The sequence below is a fragment of the Labrus mixtus genome, chromosome 8 (genome assembly GCF_963584025.1).
Source record: "Labrus mixtus chromosome 8, fLabMix1.1, whole genome shotgun sequence".
In the NCBI taxonomy this organism is placed as follows: domain Eukaryota; kingdom Metazoa; phylum Chordata; class Actinopteri; order Labriformes; family Labridae; genus Labrus; species Labrus mixtus.
The window spans coordinates 5,988,151-6,012,410 of record NC_083619.1 but is presented as its reverse complement, the minus strand read 5'-3'; the positions used below and the strand labels follow the sequence as shown (position 1 = coordinate 6,012,410).

General features: G+C 41.9%; 2 protein-coding genes across 5 annotated transcripts in view; one reads left to right on the top strand and one right to left on the bottom strand.

Annotated features, from left to right (window-relative positions):
- The window catches only part of LOC132978695 (epidermal retinol dehydrogenase 2-like), a 489,977-nt gene that overhangs the window by 363,019 nt on the left and 102,698 nt on the right, over positions 1-24,260 (bottom strand). The window lies entirely within an intron of this gene.
- LOC132978690 (disks large-associated protein 1-like) overlaps positions 1-24,260 on the top strand; it is a 97,843-nt gene that overhangs the window by 66,647 nt on the left and 6,936 nt on the right. For all 4 annotated transcript variants that reach the window (XM_061043951.1, XM_061043950.1, XM_061043949.1 and 1 more), the window contains exons 6-12: positions 4,155-4,437; positions 16,718-16,842; positions 19,466-19,591; positions 19,704-19,865; positions 20,366-20,448; positions 23,663-23,708; positions 23,930-24,208. In XM_061043951.1, coding sequence (XP_060899934.1) covers positions 4,155-4,437; positions 16,718-16,842; positions 19,466-19,591; positions 19,704-19,865; positions 20,366-20,448; positions 23,663-23,708; positions 23,930-24,208 — 1,104 coding nt within the window. The remainder of the gene's footprint in view (positions 1-4,154; positions 4,438-16,717; positions 16,843-19,465; positions 19,592-19,703; positions 19,866-20,365; positions 20,449-23,662; positions 23,709-23,929; positions 24,209-24,260) is intronic.

Here is a 24,260-nt window from a genome sequence, read left to right as displayed (position 1 = left end):
GAGATCACATTGGTCATGTACAGTCTATGGTCGTAAGCTAGTCACAGGACAGAAACGTCACAATCCCCCTCCTGCTCGCTCGAGGTGAATTTTCCTGCAGTGTTAAAAGCGTTTTGAGTAGTCCGAAGAATTTTCTAGTCTTCCGACTACTTAAAGCACTTTTTATTTGCAGGTCACACCTACACATTGGAACCCCATTCACACACTGATGGCAGAGGCTGATATGCGCTCGAGAGAAAACCGACTCTACCAACTGAGCCACAGCCGCCCCAACAATTATGATTTAATTATGAAGCGTGCACCATGTTCTGTGTGGTGAAATCACAGTTTTTTTTAATCCAAGGTGTCTGGAATCTTTGAAGACTGTAATGTAACAACAGTTTCAGCTTAAAAAAGACATGATACTCTTTCTTTTTATCTGTAGGGATCCACTACACACTGCAAATAACAATCTGAGCCTCAGTGGCATCAAGCCACCTTTTTTGGCTTAACCTTTTCTGGTTGACATTTGATTTGTTTTTGTACGTTGTAATCATTTAGACTCCAAGTTATGTTGAAATAAGATTTTTAAAATACTGGACTCACCCTTTATAGGCTCCTCCACCTTGCCTCCTATGAATTCTACTCTACACTGGTCGACTGCTGGTCGACTGTTAAAGCGATATATAGCACATGGAACAAAGCTGGGCCCAATTAGCCTTCATTCATCCCACCTTAACCTCACCTTGAATCTCTGCATGCATCACTCCCCCTTGACCCGGCTCCCACCATTAACAGATTAAATTGCCCTTTAACTCCTCGATGAACAGCTGAAATGTCCTCCCCTGCATGGATCCAACCATTAAACCCCGTAAGATTCCTTTCACAGAAGGTTTGGTCTTGCCATTCAGATCAATCCATTACTGGAAGGGTTTCATTTTGAGTACATACTGAAGACACTTTCAAAGTCGATAACTTGAGGAGTGGAATCAAAGATAAGATCGACTATTGTTCCAACCAGGAACATCCTTCACCTGCAGGAGTAGGAAGCATGGAAGGTCAAAATCATTTATGTGACAATAAATCTTCTTCTTTCTGAATCTAATCCTTCATAATTAAAATTTGTATCATACTCTGTGAAATCCAAAAGATAAACTACAGACAATCTGCACCCTGCATATGTTCTTGGCTGATATAGCTCATCTGTGACTTTCTGTTTTATTCAGCCTAAAATTCTGAAATAATTAATGACACATTTAATGTGTAATATATTATATTATTATATTTGTATGTATGGCTGCTCGTTGTTTGTCCGACACTTTGTTATGCTGCTTCCTGTCTTGGTGAGGACTCGAGGAAAAGAACATTTGAATCTCAATGAGTTTTTATTCTCAAATTCATCTCCATCTTGGTGCCATTTTTGGAAAAGAAGGTAGATTCACGTTCATATGGCTCTATGTTGGCATGTCGCCATGGTAACACCTTGTAAATCACAGATGGCCTTGAAGTTAAGCAAACAAATTCAAAAGAACATCAAGCTGTGCTGAAGAAGACTTAAAACTAGCGATTGAGTCCATAAAATTATTAAATAAAGGAAAGCAGATCCACTTCAAAGAAGGCTTATTTTGGGTAGACTTCAATACAATCTGCCACTAATAGTTTCAGATCTTGCACATCATTTGCCTCCACTATCTGCTCCATCTTGTGATCTAATTCACAAAGCATAAAGCTCTAATGATATTCAGGCACAAACACGCTCAGAAATGTTCCTGTTCTGTATAGTCGGCTCTTGTTTCGAGGAGAGAAGCTGCTGTCTGCACCTTTAGGCTGCTGCACTCTCAGTTCTGTCCACATAAAGACGATGAGCCAGAACAGCGGGACGGGGAACTTTTTCAGCGAAGCCAGAAAAAAGAAAACTTGCACCCTCTTGCATAACTGCTTCAGAGAGTCTGCACACATGTGGACTCCTTTTTGGGCATGTAAGAATGAATGAAGGACGTTGATTTTTCTTTCTCATGTTGTGTATTTATTTTATTTTTTATTTATTTTTTTATTACACTTTTTCTTTTTTTTTTTTTCTTTTTTGTTTTTACATGTTCAACATAGCTGAAACCCTAATTGAATAAATAACATAAATGTCAAAGTCATATTTATAGACTTTATTTACCCATCATTTGAGTCAGTCGGAGGTGGAATTGTTTTCCTGATCACTGGAAAGTTAACGCATTAAAACCTCTTTTAAATACTGCAGCGCAGTTACCGCCAACTCTCAAGAACACTTATTTTGCTTTGCTCAAACTGCATGTAGCTGTTTGTGAATGAGAAGTTTTTTGCAATGAGGCTGATTTGCATAGAAAAAAGACAATTAGACCCCCAGATTTAAATACACACAAACAGCGCCTACCCACAGACGCTGATTGCTCTGCAACGCAGTTAGAGGAGCACTTAACCCTTTGCGCTGTGGAATCTTTTTGTAAATCAGGCCCTCAGACTTCTCTTTGCAACCCGTGTGGTTTTCTCCTGCTGGTTATGAAAAGAGAATGCAAGGCACTTTCAACTGGCTTCACTTTTGAAATAAAAAGGCTGTGTCCCCTGCTTGGAAGCAGTCAGTGGTTAGTTGCAGCAGGATCTTTAATTTGGAGTGAAATGCTCAAACCATGGAGCCATGAATGCAACAGTTTGAAAAAGAGAACTGAAAACCTCATTTTATTTTAAGATAATATAAGTGAAAATCATCAAGTGTATTGAATTAAAACATTTTAGTACAGTTTTTAAAGTGAGGGTCCCAACCCCCTTTGGGAACTCCGGGGTCTGGGAAACTTGGAGGGAAGAGGGGGAGAAATGGAACAAAAATTAAAATAAACTTGTAAAAATATTTTGTGACAGTAATATTAATTTTCAATGCCAGGCTTTTAATTAAAAAAAAACAAGAAACACACGACTTTAGCCAATCAGAATCAAACAGCCGCTCTTAATGACACTGATATATCAGAAGGTTGCTATACCATTGAAAACTAGTTACCGGGGCGCAGATAGCCTATAGAGGTGAGGTGAGCACTATAAGGAGGCTATAGTCCTCAAAGTGGGCAGCACCGGGTTCAAGTCCGACCTATGGCTTCTTTCTAGTATGTCATTCCCCACTCTCACTCTCAGAAAAAGAAAAAGAACACCAGGCAACCACACTGAACACATTACAGAATACAACAATGTCATCTAAAAACTTACAGTATGAGCATACATGAGTAAAATATGGCTTTACAGCAGCAAGTTGAATGGCCATGGTGTGCCAAAATGTGTTCTCTGCCTTGAGATCCTTGCCAACGAGTCTTTAAAGGCATCAAAACATGAATTCAAGAGACTTGTGCTGCTGAACTTCCCTCACTTCCCAACCTTTGCTATAGGGGACTACTGTATAGCTGATTCCTCTAATAAGTGAGACAGAACCAGATAGTAGAAGCCTGAGGGGAAAAGGTGAGGCAGTGACCATCGCACATCTAATTTTTTAAGAAACACAAGTCAGTTTTGCTCACTGCATTGGCAAATTATTTTAGTCATCACAAGCTGTTCAAGCTTTTTCTCTATGGAAATAAGAAGTTTATCTGGACTCGTCAGCTGCATGTGACTTACATTAAGTGTAATTAGACTTAAAATGAGCCAAATGCACTTAGAGATTTTGCAGTGTGGAAGGTCTCTTTAAACAATTTGATGCACAAGATGATGAGAATTAGATGTAAAATTCAGTGGCTTGGATCAACTGACATCTAGGAGCACTAATCTGTGAATTAAAGCAGCCCTGTCTTTAACTTTAATCAACTCAACGCCTAAAGAGAATGACTAAGGGTTTATAGACTTTAAACATGTGTTTATTCCTGCTTTAAGTGTAGCTCTCTTTATAGAGATGAATGGCCATTAATTCAGTTATGCCTCTAGTGGTTGGTTAAGGAACTACACTTGTTGACATCTCTTCATTGGTTTCATCTTTCAGCCGCAGGGTTTGGCACTTCCATTGACCTCATTCTCTGTAACGGCAACAAGCTTTCCTCTGTGACAGACCCAACAAAAAAAAATACAGGTTCTTAAAATTCCTCATTTCCCTCAGCATGCCCCTCATGGTGTCTCCTCTCTTGTCCCTCTGTGTGCTCTTCCTCTGTTGTCTTCACCTTTCCCCCCTCCAGCTGAGTGAGCTGGAGCTAAACGGGCAGATCGAGCAGGTGTGTGAACAGGTCTACAATGCGTTGCAGTCCCAGGCCATGGAGGCTGCCATGGACAGCCTGGAGACCATGGACACCCTGCCCATGCCTGGATGCTTTCGCATGCGGAGCCACAGCTACGTGAGGGCGATCGATCAGGGCTGTGCGTCGGAGGACGAAGGAGAGGGAGGGAGGCCGTTGCTCCTGCTGCCTTCCTCTCCACCGAGAACATCTGCCACCACCGTGAGAACCATCCAGAGCAGCACAGGTAGGCTCCACAAGGATTGATGAATGATAACGGATGAGGCTGAATGTTTTCACTTAAATACAGTTGTGGCAAAACTTTCATGCCAGAAAAACATAGAGGGAATCATTGACCCTGAGCTCTTTATGAAAGAGATGATATTAAAGGGATGGTTTAGAATTTTGAAGCATGTTCACACATTCTTTGGAGTGTTTGACTTTAAGAGGGGTCAGGTCTGTTCTGTTCAAGTCCTGATTTTTTGATGGTTCTAAGATGATCTTGCCAGATATTACTGTGGCATGAGCTGTCTTCAGAGTGATCCTAAACAATTCTACATGTTTAATAGAGACGATCCAATCAACTGTAATGTGGGGGAAACACCAAGGACGGATTGTTACTTGAATTTTTACTCACCTTCACACCTTCACCAGAGCTTCTTCAAGAATTTTCCGTAAACAGTAGTCCAAACACGATGAATGCTATGTATCCCTGCCCGTTGTCCTCCATGTTTGTTTTCTCTAAAGTCACGCTATAGGCCGTGAGATATGAAGTGAGATTTCCGGTTTTGAGTATCAGGACTGTGGTTGTTGGTGCATGAATCTGTCACTGAGACGTTTTGCTAGAAAAGCATCGCCAGCAATTGATTGGTGCTGTCCACACATTCCAAAATCTGTAAAAAATTTAAAAATACTTTAAATGTGGGCCAGGCTCAACTGTAAAGAAGTCACAATTTGTGAGATTTTTTGCAGACCCTGTGGACCAACTGAACCTCTCTCTCATGGCTGATGATGTTAAGTATTATTCAATGCTCTCTTCCTGCTTTCATTCTCATTGTTCAGCAGAATGTTGTAAACTGCTTTACTGGACACCCACCCGGTGTTGCTAGTAAGAGGACTTAAAAATAACTCTGGAAAATAGTAAATCATCTTCCTGATGGTCTCATTGGTCTGGCTTTCTCGCATATGAAAGAATCAGCATTCATTTCACAACCAGCAAATACTCCAGACATTACTGATATGCTTTTCTATGGCGGATTGTATTAGACAGCCTGAAGAAAGATACTTCTCTGCAGTCTGGTGGTTTGATAGCAGGTATTGTACTTAAGTATTGTTAATGAGCTACATGAACAAGCTGTTGTCGTTTTGTCTTGATGTATTCTTTGGGCTATCTCACCTCACAGTTTGGCTGATGTTCTGTGAGGTTTTAATGTCCCACTGCAGAGGCCTCCTGTTCTGGACTGTGAACATTTCATGCCAGCTCATAATATATCCTGTCAAGAAATGTAATATCATACATGAATTTTGTCTCAACTAGCTCCCTGAAGAAAACACATCTGCTTCTGCTCGTTTATAGGGCGGAGATATTTGATATTACCTTGTAACACCTTGTGATTAACAAACAGGTCTGTGTTGTATGTCATGTATGTGTGGCACATTCGCACAAGGTCACAACTAAGTGCTGCTCACTTATACGATCAGTTTAGTCGCTATTAAAATGGGATGCATCGTGAAAATCGCCCTTTGTAAGTGTAGGATGATTTTTGTGACAGAAGCAGATTTCCTGGTGAAATCTGGTCTAAAGAAATACGTTTCTTCAAATACTTAGGTTTAAGCATCAACATGACGTTTTAAAGACGTCTTCTCAGTGGAGAAATGCCCGCTGGCTGGTGCCTTGTTGTGAGGAAATATTGAGCTGCAGGGTGTGCTACAAAAGTTCTACGATTGTCATTAAGATTCATGCTAGAGATGGTTTTGATCGCTTAGCTAAGAGTATTCTGATGCAGCTTTTGATATTTTCAGGGTGTGGACAAAAAAGAAAAGAGCAGAGCAGTGCAGTGTAGTATAGTGAAGATGGGATGTGTTGGCTCTGAATACAAACGGGTGATGGTCCAGACTGGGAAAATAAAAAGAGGATAACAGTGTTTCAGCCAGGTTGTTATCAAAGTGTGAATGCTCATCTGTAGCTCAATTTTTGAGACTTAAGCTGGCTTCTTGAATAAAAGAAACATGTTAAATAATTTGATGTGTCAATCAAACTGCTGTCTGATCAGCGCAGTAAAAACCGACCACTCATAAAAAAACATTTTAACTTGACTTGTATTTGCAGCGTGTTTGTTTCTTTTGCAGCGCGTTGTTACATTGGTTTTGGATGTTTGTCTTTGCTTTTGAATGTGCAGCATCTCTATACTATAAGTTGTTTCAGCTGTTGCCGAGCCTTGGCACCTATCAGCCATCGTAAGTGTAAAATGTTCTAAACTTGGTATGAGATGCTGTTAAAATAGAGCCATAATCCTTAACATGTAGGTCACATATTGTGAAAAATAAACTTTACACTGTTTTTTCTAACACTAATGTGTTCCCTAGTCTGACTACAATTATGAGAAAAGTCCATCCTCTCCGTCTTCTGCCTGCTCCACTTTTCAGAAAATGTGTGCTCAAACAGGCCGTTTGGAGATTTTCCCTTCATGACATCACAAAGGGCAGTAACCCCTCCCCCAGGTGGGTGACACTCCCACAGCTACGTGTTTGTTCTGCCCTCTGAGTCTGCCTTCTCACCGTAAACAATAGGGCATGGAGCGAGAAAGCCCGAGCCACCCAAGCCCTTCCAGAGAGGGGGCGTGGTCAGACACAGCTCATTTACATATTTAAAGGTACAGACACAGAAACAGTCTGTTCTGAGCAGGGCTGAAATAGAGGGGTTTATAGACATGATCAAATACAGGATCAGAGTGGATTTAGAACAAGACACTTCACACACATGTTTTGAGGAGCTCTGAGACTTATTTAAACTAGATCATTGTTTACTTTTACCCTCGATATGAGGGCCGATCAATACACTTAGTTTTTGAACTGATATAGACTATGCATTCAGGTGCATATGTACACTCTGCAGTATATTAACACTCTGCAGTGTTCTAACAATGAAGCAGAAATCTCATAAAGATAATCCTGTATAAGCCAAGAAAGGCGGACCTTCTGCCTGGTGAGACAAGAACACACAGGATGCCGCAGGGTAAGTTTCTGCGTACTGCAGAGTGTCGGCGGGCGGGTATTAGGATTGTAAAGTGCCTCACTGCTGATGACCTACATTTTCCACTTCTCTGGGGATTCTTATACGGTTAACCGAGAGGATACATGTAAGCACACATAAGTGTATGTATATAATTCAGTCATGCACACTGCGGCCACACTGTACAGTAGATGGTTAGCTCCACATGACTGAAAATAGAGCTGGAAGACACCGTCCCAATACCTAATGAAGTATCCACTCAGGACAAATGTTCATCTTAAAGGGTAACTAAACCCCAGAGTTTCTTTTGCAACAGAGTCGTTTAAGAGAACCTCTCTCCTCTAGCGTCTCCTGGAGGCCTTGACCATGGCGGTCCAGAGCCGGATCAGAGCGCTGAGACAGCCAATGGCGAGGACAGGGAGGGGCAGGAGAGGATGGGTAGACACTGCCCCATGGAGGATTTAACCGTGTTTTTTTTTTACACTTTACAAAAGCCTTAATTCACAGCAAGCCACTTAGATTCCATATAAGATGCTCTTGTGTTCACTGCACTAAGCTCTGACCTCGAGAGAATGTCTGCTTCTTTTTAAAGGCTTTGTTGACCAAAGCTTGCACCCCAGACGTCACCTTCACCCAGACCACCTATCTGCCTTAAATATTCAGTTAAAGAATGTTCATGCAAGTTCAAGCAGTAAGCTTAAATATCAACACAACACAAGTATATCTCTGAAAGACTGACAGCAGTCAGTCAGGCTCTCCTTTGTACCCTTCATTCACTATGACAAGATGTCTTTGACGCTGTTTGTGGGGAAATCTGCTTCTTTTCTCTTTTCCTGTTGTCTTTTGATCCCACTCTCTTGTCTACACACTGAAAATAACAACACAGCCAGCAGGGGCTTAGGTAAGTTTAGTATGAAGACTCAAATAGGGGGTTAAAAAAAACAAGCAGCAACCTCCGGTGTGGAAAAAACTAGAGGCTGGCTGCAGAAGCAGCTGGAAGTCACACACCCATTTAAAAAAGCCAGTTTTTACAGCAGACATTAACATGTTCACAGCCTGGTATAAATAACACGTTTGATTTGAATAGCTCATGTCTATATTGGCACACACTGTACCGAGGCAGATTTTTTAATAACTTATTTGATTTTATGAAGGATAAGAGTTATTCATAATTACAGGAATGGCTGAGCAGACTGCGTGCTCGTGGAGTGTAGCTGTTTGTCAGTAGGCTAAAGGCCCGGCTCAGCTCCACCTCTTAGCCTGTTCCCACGTTCATCTAAAGTTAGGAAGAGTCAGCATTTGCAATATGATGGCAACACCTCAGTCTTCAAAACACCACCGTCAGAAAACAATAGGTGAAGTCACTGAGACGCCGTTCATGTTTCATACAGTCTGTGGTTTAAAAGCTAGCACGGTTCTGTTCAACGGAAACATATTTAACCATTCTCATATATTTATAGCTCACATGTTAAACCAAAGTGTAACAGTATCCAGTTTTATGGTTTGAGAACATTAACTTGTTGCAGATTCAGCTGACCAAATTCAACTGATAATAAAAGCAAAATGTGCTTTTAACTCTTTAGTTTCTGCTTCAAAATACAGAATATACAGGAAGATGTACAGTAAGCGAGTGGGAGGGGGGGTGATGACATTTATTCCCTGCGACCAGCACAAGACCACAGACTGTATGTACGTGACCTTTGCGATCTCCTGGCATGTAATGAAACTGCTTCTTTATGTTTTCTGTTCCCAGTAAGATACAACGACTTATAGATAGCAAGTGTAAAAAAAGTGTTATTAAAACAAACTTTTGATCAGAGAGAGAGCAGTGCAACAGATTGAAGATGTGCAAAAGGCTCAAACAAGATTATGAAAAAACACAAAAATAGAATCAAAAACACAAAGATTGGAGTGAAATACTGAATATCTGTCCCACTGAAAGAGTGACAGAGACTGTCTGAGGTTTCAGTAGTAAAACTTAAAAAGAGGTCAGCGTGTGTAGAGGCAGCGCAGGCTGATGAGCCGTCTAAGCTCACTTAATCACCTCCTCTCTTTGTGCCTCCTCACAGATTCTGCACTCTCTCTCTCTCTCTCTCTCTCTGTGTGCTGCATTCAGCCGCTGAGGGCACACTTGACATCAGCTGTATAACTTTCACATAAAGAAAAGTCCCTGAGAGATTAGCCTTCATGCAGTACACTCTAAAAAAGCCTCTGTGGAGCGCTTTCACTGAGTGAGGTTTGACCTTTGTTTAATGTGGCTCTATACTCTGACTAGGAGGCAGGATATTAATAGACTGTTGATCAAGTTCATTCAGGTTTTCTAGCAAAAACATTACCAATCCCCTTTATCCATATACACCCAGCAGCAGGGAATAGACCCCCCCAAACCCCTGTCAATATCACTGCCTGGAGCCATGTACAGATGCAATTACCGAGGGCCTGATTCAGGAGAGGTTTGTGCAGTTTTTGCACCCTCTAAACCTGTTCAAATTAGTCAAAAAGACTGCGTCTAATTCAGAAAAACCCACACAAAGGGTTTATGCACCCCTCACTGCGCTGCTGAGCAAACATCGTCTCTGTGCACTGCTGCTGTTTGTGTGTATTTAAATGAACCATCATGCAGTTATTTGAGAAAAAATGTCCTCCTGCAATGCAAAAAGTGTCTAATTCATGAACAGCAATGCTATAACAGCCGCACAGTTAGAGAGACCGTAGAGAGGCCGCAGTATTTATAAAAAGCTTTCGAGTGATCACGTATACAATCCCACTTCTGTATGACTGAAACGTAAATGATCTGTAAATACAGTCTGTAAATGTGACTGACAATATTAATATAACCAGGGGTTGAATCAGTCCGGGCTGTCAGCAGCTCCACATTTCATCCACGTGTGGAAACGCTCTGGAGCCATTAAGCACAATGATCTAAGTGGGTTTTTTCCTTTGAATTGTTCTTTCTGCTCCATTCAGACAGGACACTTTGTTTGAAACAGTGAACCTCATATCACTTTTTTTTTGTCTGTAAACAGAATAAACTTGTTCCCCCTCCTCCTCTAGCTCATCATCTTTATGTGGACAGAAGCTCTGTCACCATGAGCGTGCAGCTCCAGTACAGAGCAGAGACAACTTATTGGACGTGTTTTAATATCATCAGAGCTATATGCCATGTGAACTACACCTTCACATGATAGCAGGAGCAATTAGCAACTGTAACCCTTTCTCAGTGAATCCCCACAAACTTTCTTCTGAGACATACAAAATTTCAGCCAATTAAGAACACACGGCAAAAGATCAATTACTAAAATCTAAGGTTGTCAAGATGCCAAAACTTTAAACTTGGAAAAATCTAACGATAAAAATACCGGTTCTAATACCATGGTAACAAAAATCCAACAAAAAAAATGTATTGCTTTATTTAAAAAGTACAGGCCAATTCCTACACATTGTCTAAATTGCAAAAATATGTTGGCAGCAACATTAGGGACCAATTTATTTGTGCAGTTTAGACAGTGTGCAGGAGTTTGTCTGGTGCTCTCTCTCTCTCTTGAAGGCAGATTTCAGTTCAAAATGACTGAAGATCTGTAGCTTTTTAAAGCTTGGGTACGGTTTGTAGAGATTGTATCGTTTCAAAATAGATATTAGTTTTTATTGAAGTTGTCAAAATTTGACAAAAGGCGCTTTACCATGATGCACATTGCGAGCACCATATGGTGGCTAAATGGGCAGCAGGAGCTCCAAATGTCCTTAGTTTGCGTGCTATATGGTTTTGGAGTTGTTTCCCTGACGATGTGAGTCTGAATGTTGGGGCTGGAGTCTCCTGAGGAGTGATGCAGGGTGGGTTTAAGTTCCAATAAACAACAACATTTTACACACATCAACTAAATGTTACAGCTGACCGGCGGTTGCTGCAGTCAGAGGTGGCAGAGCAGCTGACATTGATCTGACATTGATGCTGCCATGCAGGGCAGGTGAGCTGATGGCACCTGGCCATGTAAGAGATAAATGTGTCTGAGTGCTGGAGAGACCGGCGAGTGCAGCTGTTACTGACGGTCTGCGCAAGGTCATGTTCAAAGACTTTAAACTTTATGCAAGTCTAAAAGAGAAAAGAAGTGTCTGCACCATTTAAGAGTCATCATGTCATGTATGTGAAGACACAAAGTTCAGTCATCCTGCTGACGCTTCAAAAAACAAAAAGGTAGTGTGAAAGTTATATTTAGGTATCGAGGCCTATGGAAATTATCATAAAAAAAAAGCTTTGCTGGAAGCAGCGACATCCTCCCTCTGTTATCTCCCTGAATACATCATTGATGTAAAGATATGTGGGGGAGTCTGTTGATGCGGAAAGGTGAGAGAGTACGAGAGTACTTATATGGATGGTTATGAGGTGTGAGGCGTGGGGAGTTGGAGGGAAGAAGGGAGAAGACAGAGCTGGACGTGGAGAGCTGGACGTGTTAGAATGAGACTCTGCGGAGGGACAAAATAACGCAGCCGAGCAGTTTCTTTACACACTTTACGTCAGTCAAAGGAGCTGACATCACAGAGCAAAAGGCCAAAGATCTCTCTTTTCAAAGGAGGCCCCAGTGAACCTTTAGCATTCTGCTGATGCATCAGAAACAAGTGACGAGCTGACCTGACCCTGTCCAAAAGCTACTAGAACATTCTGCTGAAACACTGGAAATACAACGAGCCGGCATGACACACAACGGAGGAGAAGGAGGAAGGCTTTTACTCCCTGCTAATCTTACTCCTTCTATATAAGGATTATTCACCATGTGTAGTCCTCAGGCTGCCCTACAGCCAATACTTAACGTTTGTTAGACTTAAAGTCTATAAGCCTTACATAAACGGAGGAGGCTGCAGTCAGGTGTGGCTAATGACAGAGGTGTTTCTGGTGATTACATCACACTTAACATTTCTCCTACAAGTTACATTGCAGTACAAATCGTGCTTACAAAACGTGAGCTGCAGAGCTCTCAAACACAGTCCAGGTAGCCATGTTATTTTCTGCACAAAGCCATTAAGACAAAAATATATTACTTTATTGGCATTAACATACTGCCTAAAAATGGACAAAGTTTCTGAGGTGGGCGTTTTGAAGGTCAACGAGGGCAGTCGCCATATTGGAAATGTTATCTCTACCTCGCTCTTTATCCAGCTAGATTGAGGCACAGAGGGGGAGCTGAGGTGGGCCTTAAGCCTCCTGACAAACGGCTACAACAAATCCACCTGTCACCTAACTCAGACATGCCCAAATTTTATGCAAATGTGTGCATGACTTGCAGCCTTCATAACGTCTTGCAGTCTCAAACGGAGCGGGCAATCAGTGATGTATTCTGTAGTTTTCCATATCACACTGTGCTGCGGTTTGTGATGATGCTCTATGGGGGAGCTGTAGGGATGTTTCTCTTTTCCTTTTTTTACCTTTATTTAACCAGGAAAAGTTCATTGGGATTAAGATTTGCACCCTGGCCAAGACAGGCAGCAGCAAAACTAACTGGGTGTCAGGCATAAAACACTTAATAATAAACATAAATCAAGGAATCACAAAATATAAGAAACATTCATCAAAATTTGTCATAAATCCTCAACAACATGGGATCAGAAAGGGGCAATATGAGTCAGTTAATAACATCTACAGCCAGATATGATCGCCTCCAGATCATTAAGAAGTCCTTTAAAAACATCCAAGGGAACTGGCTCTCGAAAATTTAGAGCAAATGATTCTAAAAAGAGGGAGCAGCATACTTGAAAGCCCTTTTTGCCCAATTCAGTACAGGCCTTAGGGATAGTTGTAACTTCCAGTACTTCAAAATGTCAGAAAGTTGAAAGAAATGTTCATCCATAAATTCCCACAGCACAAAGTAACATCTTAAATAGCTTTTGTTCTTGGTCAAACATACAGTTCTATACAAAAGGTTTGACCCAAAAGAAAGAAGAGAAAGCAAGAAAGTGTTTGATATTTTTTATTAGAACTGATCAAGATGAATCAATGCAGCTCTTCTCCTTCACATCGAGACGGATCAATGTGCCACTTGTATCTCTCTAAAGTCCACAATGATGTCGATCAGTCGTGTCCGTCCGTGTGTTGATAATAATAAAGAGTTAACATTTGAGAGAATAAGCTACAGCTTCGTTGTTTTGATTGCTGCGTGCGGCTGGCTATTGTTTTTCTTTTCTGTCTTCTTTCCAGCAGGGCATTGATATTTAGATTCATCTGCTGCTAGCTGCATAACTAACAAGGTGGCTTATCCCCCCTCAGGCCTCGTGTTATTTATGGACACACAAGCATGAATAAATGCCATTTCATGTCTTTTTATGAGCTTTTCTGGAGCCACTGGCTAAACAAGAAGTGTGGTTACAGATCATCAAACGATGCAGATAAGGATTCAATGAAAAAAAGCGGAGTGTCCACAGGGTGGTGGTGGTGGTGGGGGCGGGGGGATAAGATGGAGACATATCTGGATCTGGATCTGTGCACGCTCAGTTACAGTGGGCCTGCTGAGGACTTTCTCTGGTTTCAAAGCGACAATTCTCCAAACAGGTTTTCACTTATCCACACGACTAAATAAATTATAGTTCAATTGATTGAGGATAACCGTCATGAAGCTAATGTTTCCCTCCTCTCGTATCTCGTTCACTGCAAAATAGAATTTACTCATCAGCTGAAGGATTTAATCTAATCGGAGAGCAAATCACATTTCAACCCCGGAGTTAGCAGAAGAAAATGAAGCAGACAGAAAGACGCCGGCAAGTTGTGCTGTTGTGTTTGTGCCGACGGTGGAGGTTCTTTCACTCACTGATTCCCTCCTGTCAAGAGTTTTACAAAAACAACAACAACAACACATTTTTAAAGGGAGTTTAAAGTGCACTGAATTAGCAATTAAGTCCTTCAGTACAACTTAAGCAGACTCATAATGAACAGTTGTAAAAGCAAAGCCAAGCAGAGTCATAAAACAGGCTCTTCTTTTAACATAACCAGCCCCCCCAGCATTACCCACAATACAACCTGACCTCCTACACATGGGTTGAAAAAGTAGTGGTTATGCAAGCAAGCGTCTGAGGAAGCCTTAAGTCTCTCTCCTCAAGACAAAGTCGATTTGTTTGGCACTCTTCATCAGGCTGCAAAGTGCTTTTACATAAGACATGGAAGCAGTGCAAAAGAAACACGAGTCGACGCCACCAATGTCAAAAAAGGATCAAGGCTGGAACAGAATCCACCCAGGATTTTTTGTTCTTATGATTTATTTTCTGCCTTTTATGCCTTTATTTGAGAGACAGGACAGTGGGTCAAAAGGTAGAGAGAGAGAGAGAGAGAGAGTGGGGAAAGGGGCTACAGGTCAGATTTGAACCTGGGACGCCCGCTTGGAGGACTACAGCCTCGGTACATGGGGCGCGGGCAATAACCACAAGGCTACCGGCTCCCTGATACCCCAGGAAATGTTCAGGGTCAAAAGCTTAAATTCTTATATTCTGGTGTGTTTTTATGCTCTTTCATATTCATAGTTAATGTCTGTTAACTATTAACAGACACACATAGAAGACACACAGAGAAGTTCACGTCTTTCTCCTCAACTGTTCTCTCACCTGACATTAATATGAGTGATCCTAATTTTTATCATATTAGGAGGATTCACTTTCACTGTCTCTTACACTTGTAAATAGTTTTGTTGTCACCAGGATGCCATTTAAAAAAAATTAAATCGGTGGGTGTTTTCTTGTAAATTCTGGAAATGGAACAAATTAGAATTTCAACAATTGAATCATATTCATGCCTCATGAGTGGCAGTGACACTGTGCTGCTGATTTGATCAATTACGTTGAAAAGGGGATAATAAACTCAACAACAACCAGAATAGGCAGAATAATTATAACAGAATACATGACGACCAGTCTCATATTGAACACAACCATTATAAATAAATAATCCTGTTGTATAATCGTTTTAATCCTGACTTCTGCCTTTTTGGGCATTTTCTGAATACTTCTCAGCAGGAAAGAACGCATGGTCCGGCCCATTCACAGAAATAAAGAGTCGGTTTTATCAGCGTGGCTTTCTGCATCCTGGTCCTCTCGTCTGTTAGGATCATGTTCATCGCACTGAACCCTCTGTCACACTCACTCACTCTCACACGCCTGTGCAGCCTTGGCGTTTGTTTTCAGGAGGAGTAAGCCTCAGAGCTTGTGTCCTTGTGAAGGTCGCAGCGCAAGTCGAGCTGATTTGTTCTGCAGCCGTAACACCTGTTAGAAATATCAATCTTTTGAAATGTTGCCGTTGACTATTGAGCACAACCTTTAGACAAAGCAAAGGCAGGCTGACACTTAACACCATTAGGTAAGCCTTTTACCAAACCATCCCAGTCCTGGAAAACAGTTTTTTAAAATGTCAAGCTGTTTCTATGACCTGTTGACTGAATCCTGACTTTTTCACCATGAACTTGATTATCCGCCTCAGTTTCGGGTCTTTTTGGCATTTAAGAGTTTTGACCTCATTTTGATCCGATTTTTATCAACATGTCCTTAGAAAACTTTTCACTTGTAATTCTTCGTCTTCTTCTTCTTCTATCACTCTCTTCCTCTTGGGCAGTTCTGGCAGAGCCTTTTCTGGTGTACTGGACTGATTACGATACAGCAGTAGTATGTACTGATTTGGCCAAAATGCAGTATGCGAACAAATGCAAGATCCACTGTATGCCAAATAACCCAGATGTGTACTAGTAATTTGTAAAAAAAAAAAAAAAGGTACAGTTCGCATCAGACCAGTCTCCCTCGCATTCTGTTTCCCACAATGCAAGGCTCCATGTCAGAGATGGAAATGACAGATGGCTACGGCCATCGTTACAGTGCAGGGGAAATAATTACAATCAGACCAAACCACGAAAAGATGCTACAAATGATCTTTTTATTTTTTTATTCTCAAAATCATGAATAACTTTCTTGTCAGCTTCTTTCAGACTGTAAGTGGAGGCTACACTGTAGAGGATTTTGCCGTCAGCTGGACTGTTGTTTACTTCCTCATTCCAAGACCCGGAAAAACAGCCTAGACAGCCCCGGCATATATGCAGTACATACTACGTTGAATAATAGTATGTAAGAGGCGGTTTGGAAAACAGACCGTCTCTGATGAGGGTTGGAGCGATATGAAACATCCCCGAGCGTCTGCCCTCAGTTTTATAAACAGTTACAGTCCTGTGTTATAAACAGTTGTGTACAATGTCTGCAAGTCAAACTTACATATCATAAGAATTTAACACATTTTCTTCCCTTCTTCTTTCCCCTCCCTCTTCTTTCTTCTGTGTAGTTTCATCCTGCATCACCACCTATAAGAAAACACCTCCACCCGTGCCGCCCCGGACCACCACCTGCTCCACATCCTCCAAGCCGTACATCTCCATCACCGCCCAGAGCAGCACAGAGTCTGCACAGGTACTGCACTGTTTTTACACATCCCCCCGCCCCCACTTCCTGATATAGTTACATACCATCAGAACACCTCTCTGTGAAATTATGGACATTATGGGTGAGGTTGAAAGTATCCTGAGGGTTTATTCACACATAGAAATCACTTTGAAATGTGGAGAGCTTTTCCCCGCAGCTCAGGTCGTGTGGATTACAAAGAATAACACCAACTCAGTTCTGAAAGTACCAACACCTGCTGCAGCGACACACATGGTGTCCTTTTTCGTACAAAACTTTCAGCTTCTGTCCCGTTCAAGGTCAGACTTACTGAAGATGTAAAGATCTGCTGTTTAGTGCCACTCACCCTTGTTATGTGTCTTTTAGTTTCAGCCTGCAGGAACTCCATGAGCTGAGAGGAGATGTGTTAGTTCTTTAACCAGGTTATTGTGAGCCCTGAACTCGATGACTGTGCCACTAGTTTCAGTGTCAGTGGTTTTACGCCCTGGAGCAGCCATTAGGACCACGTCATAACTGTTATTTCTGTGCCACCGGAAACAGCTCAAGAGCAATCTCCACAGCAATCTCCACACTGCTTTATGTCCTAATTATAAGAATGATGTCATGAGTTAACTGTACATTACTGACATTTAACATTTTCTAGGTTACGGGAGGGTTAAATAATCATAATAATGAGCTTCAGTTACCTCAAACTCTGTGAATAACTTTCACTTTAACTGTGTATGGTTTTTATGTGTTAGTGCATTGGCTCTCAACTGGTGGGTCGGGACCCAGAAGTGGGTCGCGGTGCTGTTTAAAGTGGGTTTGAATGTTTGCCTGGAAAAAAAGAATGTGTCTGAGGTCCAAACTGCATCATCAAATGAATCTGATTGGTTAAAAAATACAAGAATTTGGGTGTCAATTTCTCCTAAAGGAGTTGGTGATGTGTCCTGAGGCTTGCCCGGTGGAGAAATAGTTCTGCTAGTGTTTTTATAGTATACTTTTTTGGGGGCAAAAACTCTAATAAGGAGTCAAATTTGCTCCGAATAGATGCATTTGACTTTATTTAGATGTGTGTGCTGGAGCTTTGTTACGCTTTCTGCTTGGTTGCTCTTCCCGACTTGGACTCAGATTATCTTTGTTGTCCCACAAGTGGAAATCGGTTTATCATCAGGAGCACACAGAAAGACAACAAACACAAGGTCAACATCAACAGTAAAATATGACACAATTCAAACAGACTTTAAAGCAACACAATAAAAAATAATGCAGTGTTAAAGAATCCTATTCATGTGCAGTAATAGTAAAAAGTAATAGACAAATAACAAAAGAGAAGGAGAGACACAGGGCTCGCTGCCTGTTCTCCCTTCAGGGTCAAAAACACCAAACCACACGAGGAATAACCAAGACAGAATTCCTTTAACACAAGAAGTTATTGATAGTTACTTTATTGAACAAAAGAAGAAGAAACTGGAGGATAACACGTGGTAGAAGCTCCTTCATGTGTCAGGCACGTTGTTCATTTTCCTTCTGAGTTTTAAAAATGAGACGTCATCACTGATGATGCTGAATTCACCAACTGTAGCCTACTTGTTCAATATTTTGTGTGTGTGTGTGTGTGTGTGTGTGTGTGTGTGTGTGTGTGTGTGTGTGTGTGCGTGTGTGCGTGTGTGTGTGTGTGTGTGCGTGCGTGCGTGCGTGAGTGTGTGTGCCTCACAGAGAGTGAGCAGATTAAACAGCTCTGAATAAATGTATCTCCACGTTCAGTCACATCACTATTATTTAATAAGATATTTGGTCTTGGGGGCAGATTTACTAGATACAAAAACTTCTGTCTTAATGAACACTGTGAAAATCAACAGAATGATAAAGAGACACTAAGTTGACTTATCGTCAGGTCACTCTTTAAAGGAGGCAAATTTACATCATTAATCGTATGTTTTTGGCCTTTAACTGTAGAGAAAGTTGTATCGGCCAAATTCATAAAAGTTTAAATCATCAGTGAAAATGCATTCTGTCACACACATTTGAAAAGTTGTGCACAGAGTGAGGGAGGTCATATACTGTAGTATGGAAGACTTTTAATCTTCCATACTACAATGGAATTTATTTAATCTGAAGGGATCTTGGTTCAAACTTTTTCCTTTTACTTAGAGCTGAGTAACCAGGGCGCAGATGGCCTAGTGGTTAGGTCACGCCCCATGTAGGGAGGCTATTAGTCCTCCAAGCGGATGGCCCGGGTTAAAGTGCAGCCTGTGGCTAATTTCCCATCATACCCCACTCTCTCTCCTGATTTCAATTTCTGTCCACTGTCCTATCAAATAAAGGCACAAAAATAAATCTTAAAAAAAAAGAAAGAGAAAGAGCTGATTAACACATTGAGGTCACCTTCTCTCCAACATTAACATATCTGATGATTTAAAAAGTTAAATATATTTTAATCAGGAGAGACCTAAGACTCTGTCATAGTGTCTTCATGCACTCAGAGGGGAAGTGAGACTGACAGCAGGATAGGATAAAACAAATAGATCAAGCTTGAACTTCATACTAAACATGCTAATTTAAATGTAAGTGATAAAATTATATTGAAAACATTTTGACTTGGGTACAAATGTATGTCTTAAAAGAATTGTCTTCTATTTTAATGAACCAGGATGCATACATGGAAGAGGAGGGGCCCAGAGGGGACATGACCATTCAGTCAGGACTCAGTAACTCCACAGAGAGCATCGACAGCATGAAGGCTCTGACGGCTGCTATAGAAGCTGCTAACGCACAGGTTGGTGCTTTATATTGTTTTTTGTGACGTGTACTGTTGCTATGCAAACTAGCATTTGAAGTCTGTGGTTAAATTGCACGTAATGTCTGTTTTCATTTTTTTGTCCATGTAGATCCATGGACCAGCCAGTCAGCACGTCAGTAACAGCAACAACAGTATGACGGTCAACATCCCCACACCCATCTTGACCAGGGGGCCAGTCGTTGAAATCCACCGGGATGACTACAGGAAAGAAGCTTTCAGGAAGGGGAAATGTCTCTCCATAGGCATCCAGGTATTTATGAGGCTGAAGTCAGGGTGGAGAGACACAGAGGATACCAGTGGCAGCTGTTTCAATAGAGGGCACTAGAGGACCACCCAGCCACTTCCCACATGGAGACTTACAGACCTTCATGAAATATATATTTTACTTAGTTTGAACCATACACACACATTAAACTGGACCTGTTTGCAATGTAGATTTAAAATGTTCTGAAGTTACTGATTGGCGACGTGTTTCTGGCCTTGGGCGCTAAAATTAGCACTCCAGGCCTCCATTGACTCTTGTTATAAGTTGCACATATGAATTTGCTTTGAGGTGCGAAACAGGCAAAGAGCTGGAGCAGAGGCGGGGCTTAAGCCTCCTGACAAACAGCTACATCACATCCACCTGTCAGTCAAACCAGCCAGACATACAAAGTCATGGTTAACCTTTAGACTACATTAAAATAAAAACATGTGTTTCAGACATATTTGTTAGAGTGTCCTGGGTTTAATCCTGTTTGTCTGCTATAGGTGGATGGACCAGAGGACGATCCAGATCCAGAGGACCCGTCTAAGTTTACCTCTGTAGGGGTTCAAGTGGAGGATGACAGAGGGTGAGGCAAACTTTTTTCTTATTCTTTTTCTTATTTCTTATTTTTCAGTATATTTGACCCTTTAATAACTGCAGAGTATCTGCAAAAGCAGGACAAGTTTCCAGGGTAAGCATGTAAAATCAATTAACATTCATATTTGGATTAATAAATGACAGAGTCAATCAAAGTTAAACAAAGGTGTCTGTAAGAACACTGAAACCAGTTTTCATCTTCTGATATCTTTGTTGATACTGGCAACAGAAACTAACTTACTGGTGTGATTCCAGAGGTTTAAGTAGGGGATAAAATAAAAAGAGATAAACAACCTGCTGCAGAAAGTCATCTACATAGAACTCATGTAGCAAATATCAATCAATCAATTTTTATTTGTTTAGCGTAAACTCATAACAAGTGTTATCTCGAGAAACTTTACAAAAAGCAGGTAAAAGACCTTACTTATTATACTTATATTATAAGACCCAGCCTATCCATCATGAGCACTTTAGCAAAGCAGCAAAAGTTACAGTGGTAAGAAAAAACTGCCTTATTAAAAGGCAGAAATCTTCGGCTGGATCCCCGGCTCATGACGAAACAGCCTTCACAGGCCTAGACTGCGGCGGGCTTAGAAAGGGATAGGGGGAGAGATGGGATAAAATGCAGTAAGAGGGATAGAGAGCGGGGGGGGGGAGGGGGGGGGGGGGGGGCTGGGTTGTTCTGGCAGGCCGTCAACCAACACACAACCAACCAAATATCACCTCATCCATGGAGTCTGGGAAAGTCTAGGAAAGTTGTAGCCTTTGGGCAAACTGTTTCCTTCGTTTGGTTTGAGTGCGTGCTCGACCGTCCTCTGGGGTCCTCCACACAACAGGTGATCTGATACTGAACATGTTTAGTATTTATGATTAGAAATCCTGGCAGTCTGGACGTCCGTATGAGCAGATCGTGTCACTCTTAACAAACTTCATACCACAGGAACATCAGGCAACATAATCTTTAGAACTACTTTGTCAGAAGGGGGAATTTGGGCCGACAAATCGACCTGATTTTTTGGTGTTTACCCCGCTTTAACACTCCACACTACCATCACTTTGACCTGTTGAACATTAGCAAGAATGCGTTTATTAACTATTGTATAGCGTTTTTATTCCATTGCACCCTCAAAGCTTCTTGGGTACAACACCGTCCTTCTTGGCTGGATCTTTTTCACTTCCCAAAAAGACCTGAGATATTGTGTATGAGCACCACCATATCTTCCACCCTGACTCTCTACACTGCCAGTAGGAGTACTGCTGTTCACTTTATTTCTGCCTCTATATACCTACTTGGCGTTAAACCTGATTTTGTTTCTGACTCTGAATGGTGGTCTTTCCCTCGTCTAGAGTCCCTGTTCATGTCCACCTGCATGGTCAATCAGAGTTCAAAATGAAGACACTCCTGTCATCACACTGAGACTTGCATGGATGAGATGGCAAAAAAAAAAACGAGGTCAGATATTAGTGCCAGCCTGCATCTTAGAGTCAGCAACACAGCGGAACTGATTAACTTAACCCTGAGCAGGGCTGAAATAGAGGGGTTTATAGTCATGATCAAATACAGGATCAGAGTGGATTTAGAACAAGACACTTCACCGACATGTTTTGGGGAGCTCTGAGACTTATTCAAACTTGTTAAAAAGGAGAATAATATGTGACCTTTAAAGCTCATAATGGTTCATCTGTTGAGGTTTGGTTTTAACAATATCTCAGGGTTGGCTGCAGTTATGGGGATTCATTCTTTTTCATGGGGCCCAGAAATCCTGTAGACGCCCCAGCTAACATATGTAGCTGAATTTTCAATTTGTAGTGACTGACGTCAAACTCAACATGACTGACTGCCACATATTGATAGAAGTCACACATCGGCAGCATATTACGACTTAAACAGACTAACATTCATTTAACCAAGATGAATGAGTTCATGATAATTCAAACTAATATTAATCTGAAACAGGCAAGTCCTTTTCACAAGGTGTGTGTTGCTGATTTGAGACAGGAAGTGTAGCTGAGTCATCTCCGGCTGTCATGTCATTATTCCTCTCTCTCTGGTCACAACAAACACCCACACACTCCTCAGCCAAGGTTATCCTCCGTGATGAACTCCAATAACTGTGACTGAGAACACTTTTCACTGACTCCAGAGATCTGTCTGTTCCAGCTTGTCGGTACATAAACTTCTGTAGGAGGACTCTGGAAGGAGCTGAGAGAAGTCTTTCATATAAATCTTGATTCTCTGTGCAGCACTATCTCTTATAGGGTTTTGTTTCTTGTCCCTCCACCTCGTCGTAGTATGTTCGGACCTGTTTCCTTTAAATGTATGTTTTTGACATAATAAGGGAGAAAAGCTGTTCAAACAGGGCGCCACCAGGCATCTCCTACAACTTTGCTCCATGCTTTGCTCTGACCTTTAAATTCCACCAGATGCGTGTTTGGTCCATTACTCAATGCTGAAGCGGAGCTGTTTTTTACTTTATTCAGTGTGTGTTTCCACTGGCTCCGTTGCGCTGCGTCTCAGCTCCGTCCCCGTTCCAGCGGTCTGGAGCCCTCTGCAACAGATATGCAACCTTTTATTTTTGCTGGATGCTGGAGCATGGCACATCAATTCATAGAAAAGATCCAGCGGGACAGGAAGTCAGACACCAAAGCAATATTAAAACATCTGATTTATTTTCAGAATAAAACACTCTGTTTTGACGGTCCAGAACAATGACCGTATGTGTGTTTGTTGATGTGTTTATATCGCTGTAGCGAGTGAATCTGTAAAACTACAATGGCACTCATTTGTCTCGGCAATGCAGCTTTCCGTTTCCTCTCCAGGACCATGGGGGGCTTGTGACTTTCCCAGCACCCATAGAGCCCTGTGCAGGACAACTTCAAGCCCCTCTCCTCCAGTGTACTTTCAGAGGGAATATTTGGTTGAGCCTATACTGATGCCAAGGGATAGCACCTTGTTCTGTCAGACTGTTTCAGTGCAGATTCAAGGGATCAAGGCTTGGCCTCAGACCCTCCCAGGTCTGGAACCATGAGAGGACCCCTATTTTCCAGTTCTGCTTTATTAGGACATTTTTATCGTATTTTCATCATGACCAAAGCAATATGACTGTTGGTCAAATAAATCCTGAATCTTTGAACAGTCAGGGAGTGGAGGTGGAATAATAATCTCTCTGTTTTGTACTCACTGTTTTTCTTCTTGTGGTCAGGTATCGGCGATTCCAGCGCTCCAACAGTGTGACGGCCGCTGTACAGGTAAGCTTCTACTACTGCTGTGACTCAGCAAAGATTAATAACACTCCTTCTCCTGCTACATCCAGGGGACTTTTTATCATCCAAAAAAATATCTGAAAACTGATTTGACTTTTAAAATCTGTCATTGATTATCAGCTGCTCACAAATAAAAGCACTGCATCCCTCAAACCAACATTTTCACATTGAGAGAGGTACTGAGGTGGATACATTTTTCTCTCCAGGCAGATTTGGACCTGCCCGACCCGATGGACACCCCTCTAGACTCGGACACGGACGTGGAGGTCCTGTCGTCCGGTGCCCTCTCTCGACAGTACTCGCGCGATGCTGCCACGTCCACCGTCAGCATCCAGGGCTCAGGGAACCACTACCACGCCTGTACCTCTGATGACTACGACGATGTGGGCTTCGACCCGTCCATCCTCCCCCCTCCAGACCCCTGGATAGACAGTGTGACCGACGACTCGCTCGACGTCAACTTCCACACCTCTTCTCTTCTTGAGGTATGCGGGAGCCCGCTCAGAACAGACGCAGGGAGGTTCAAGATGAGATAAT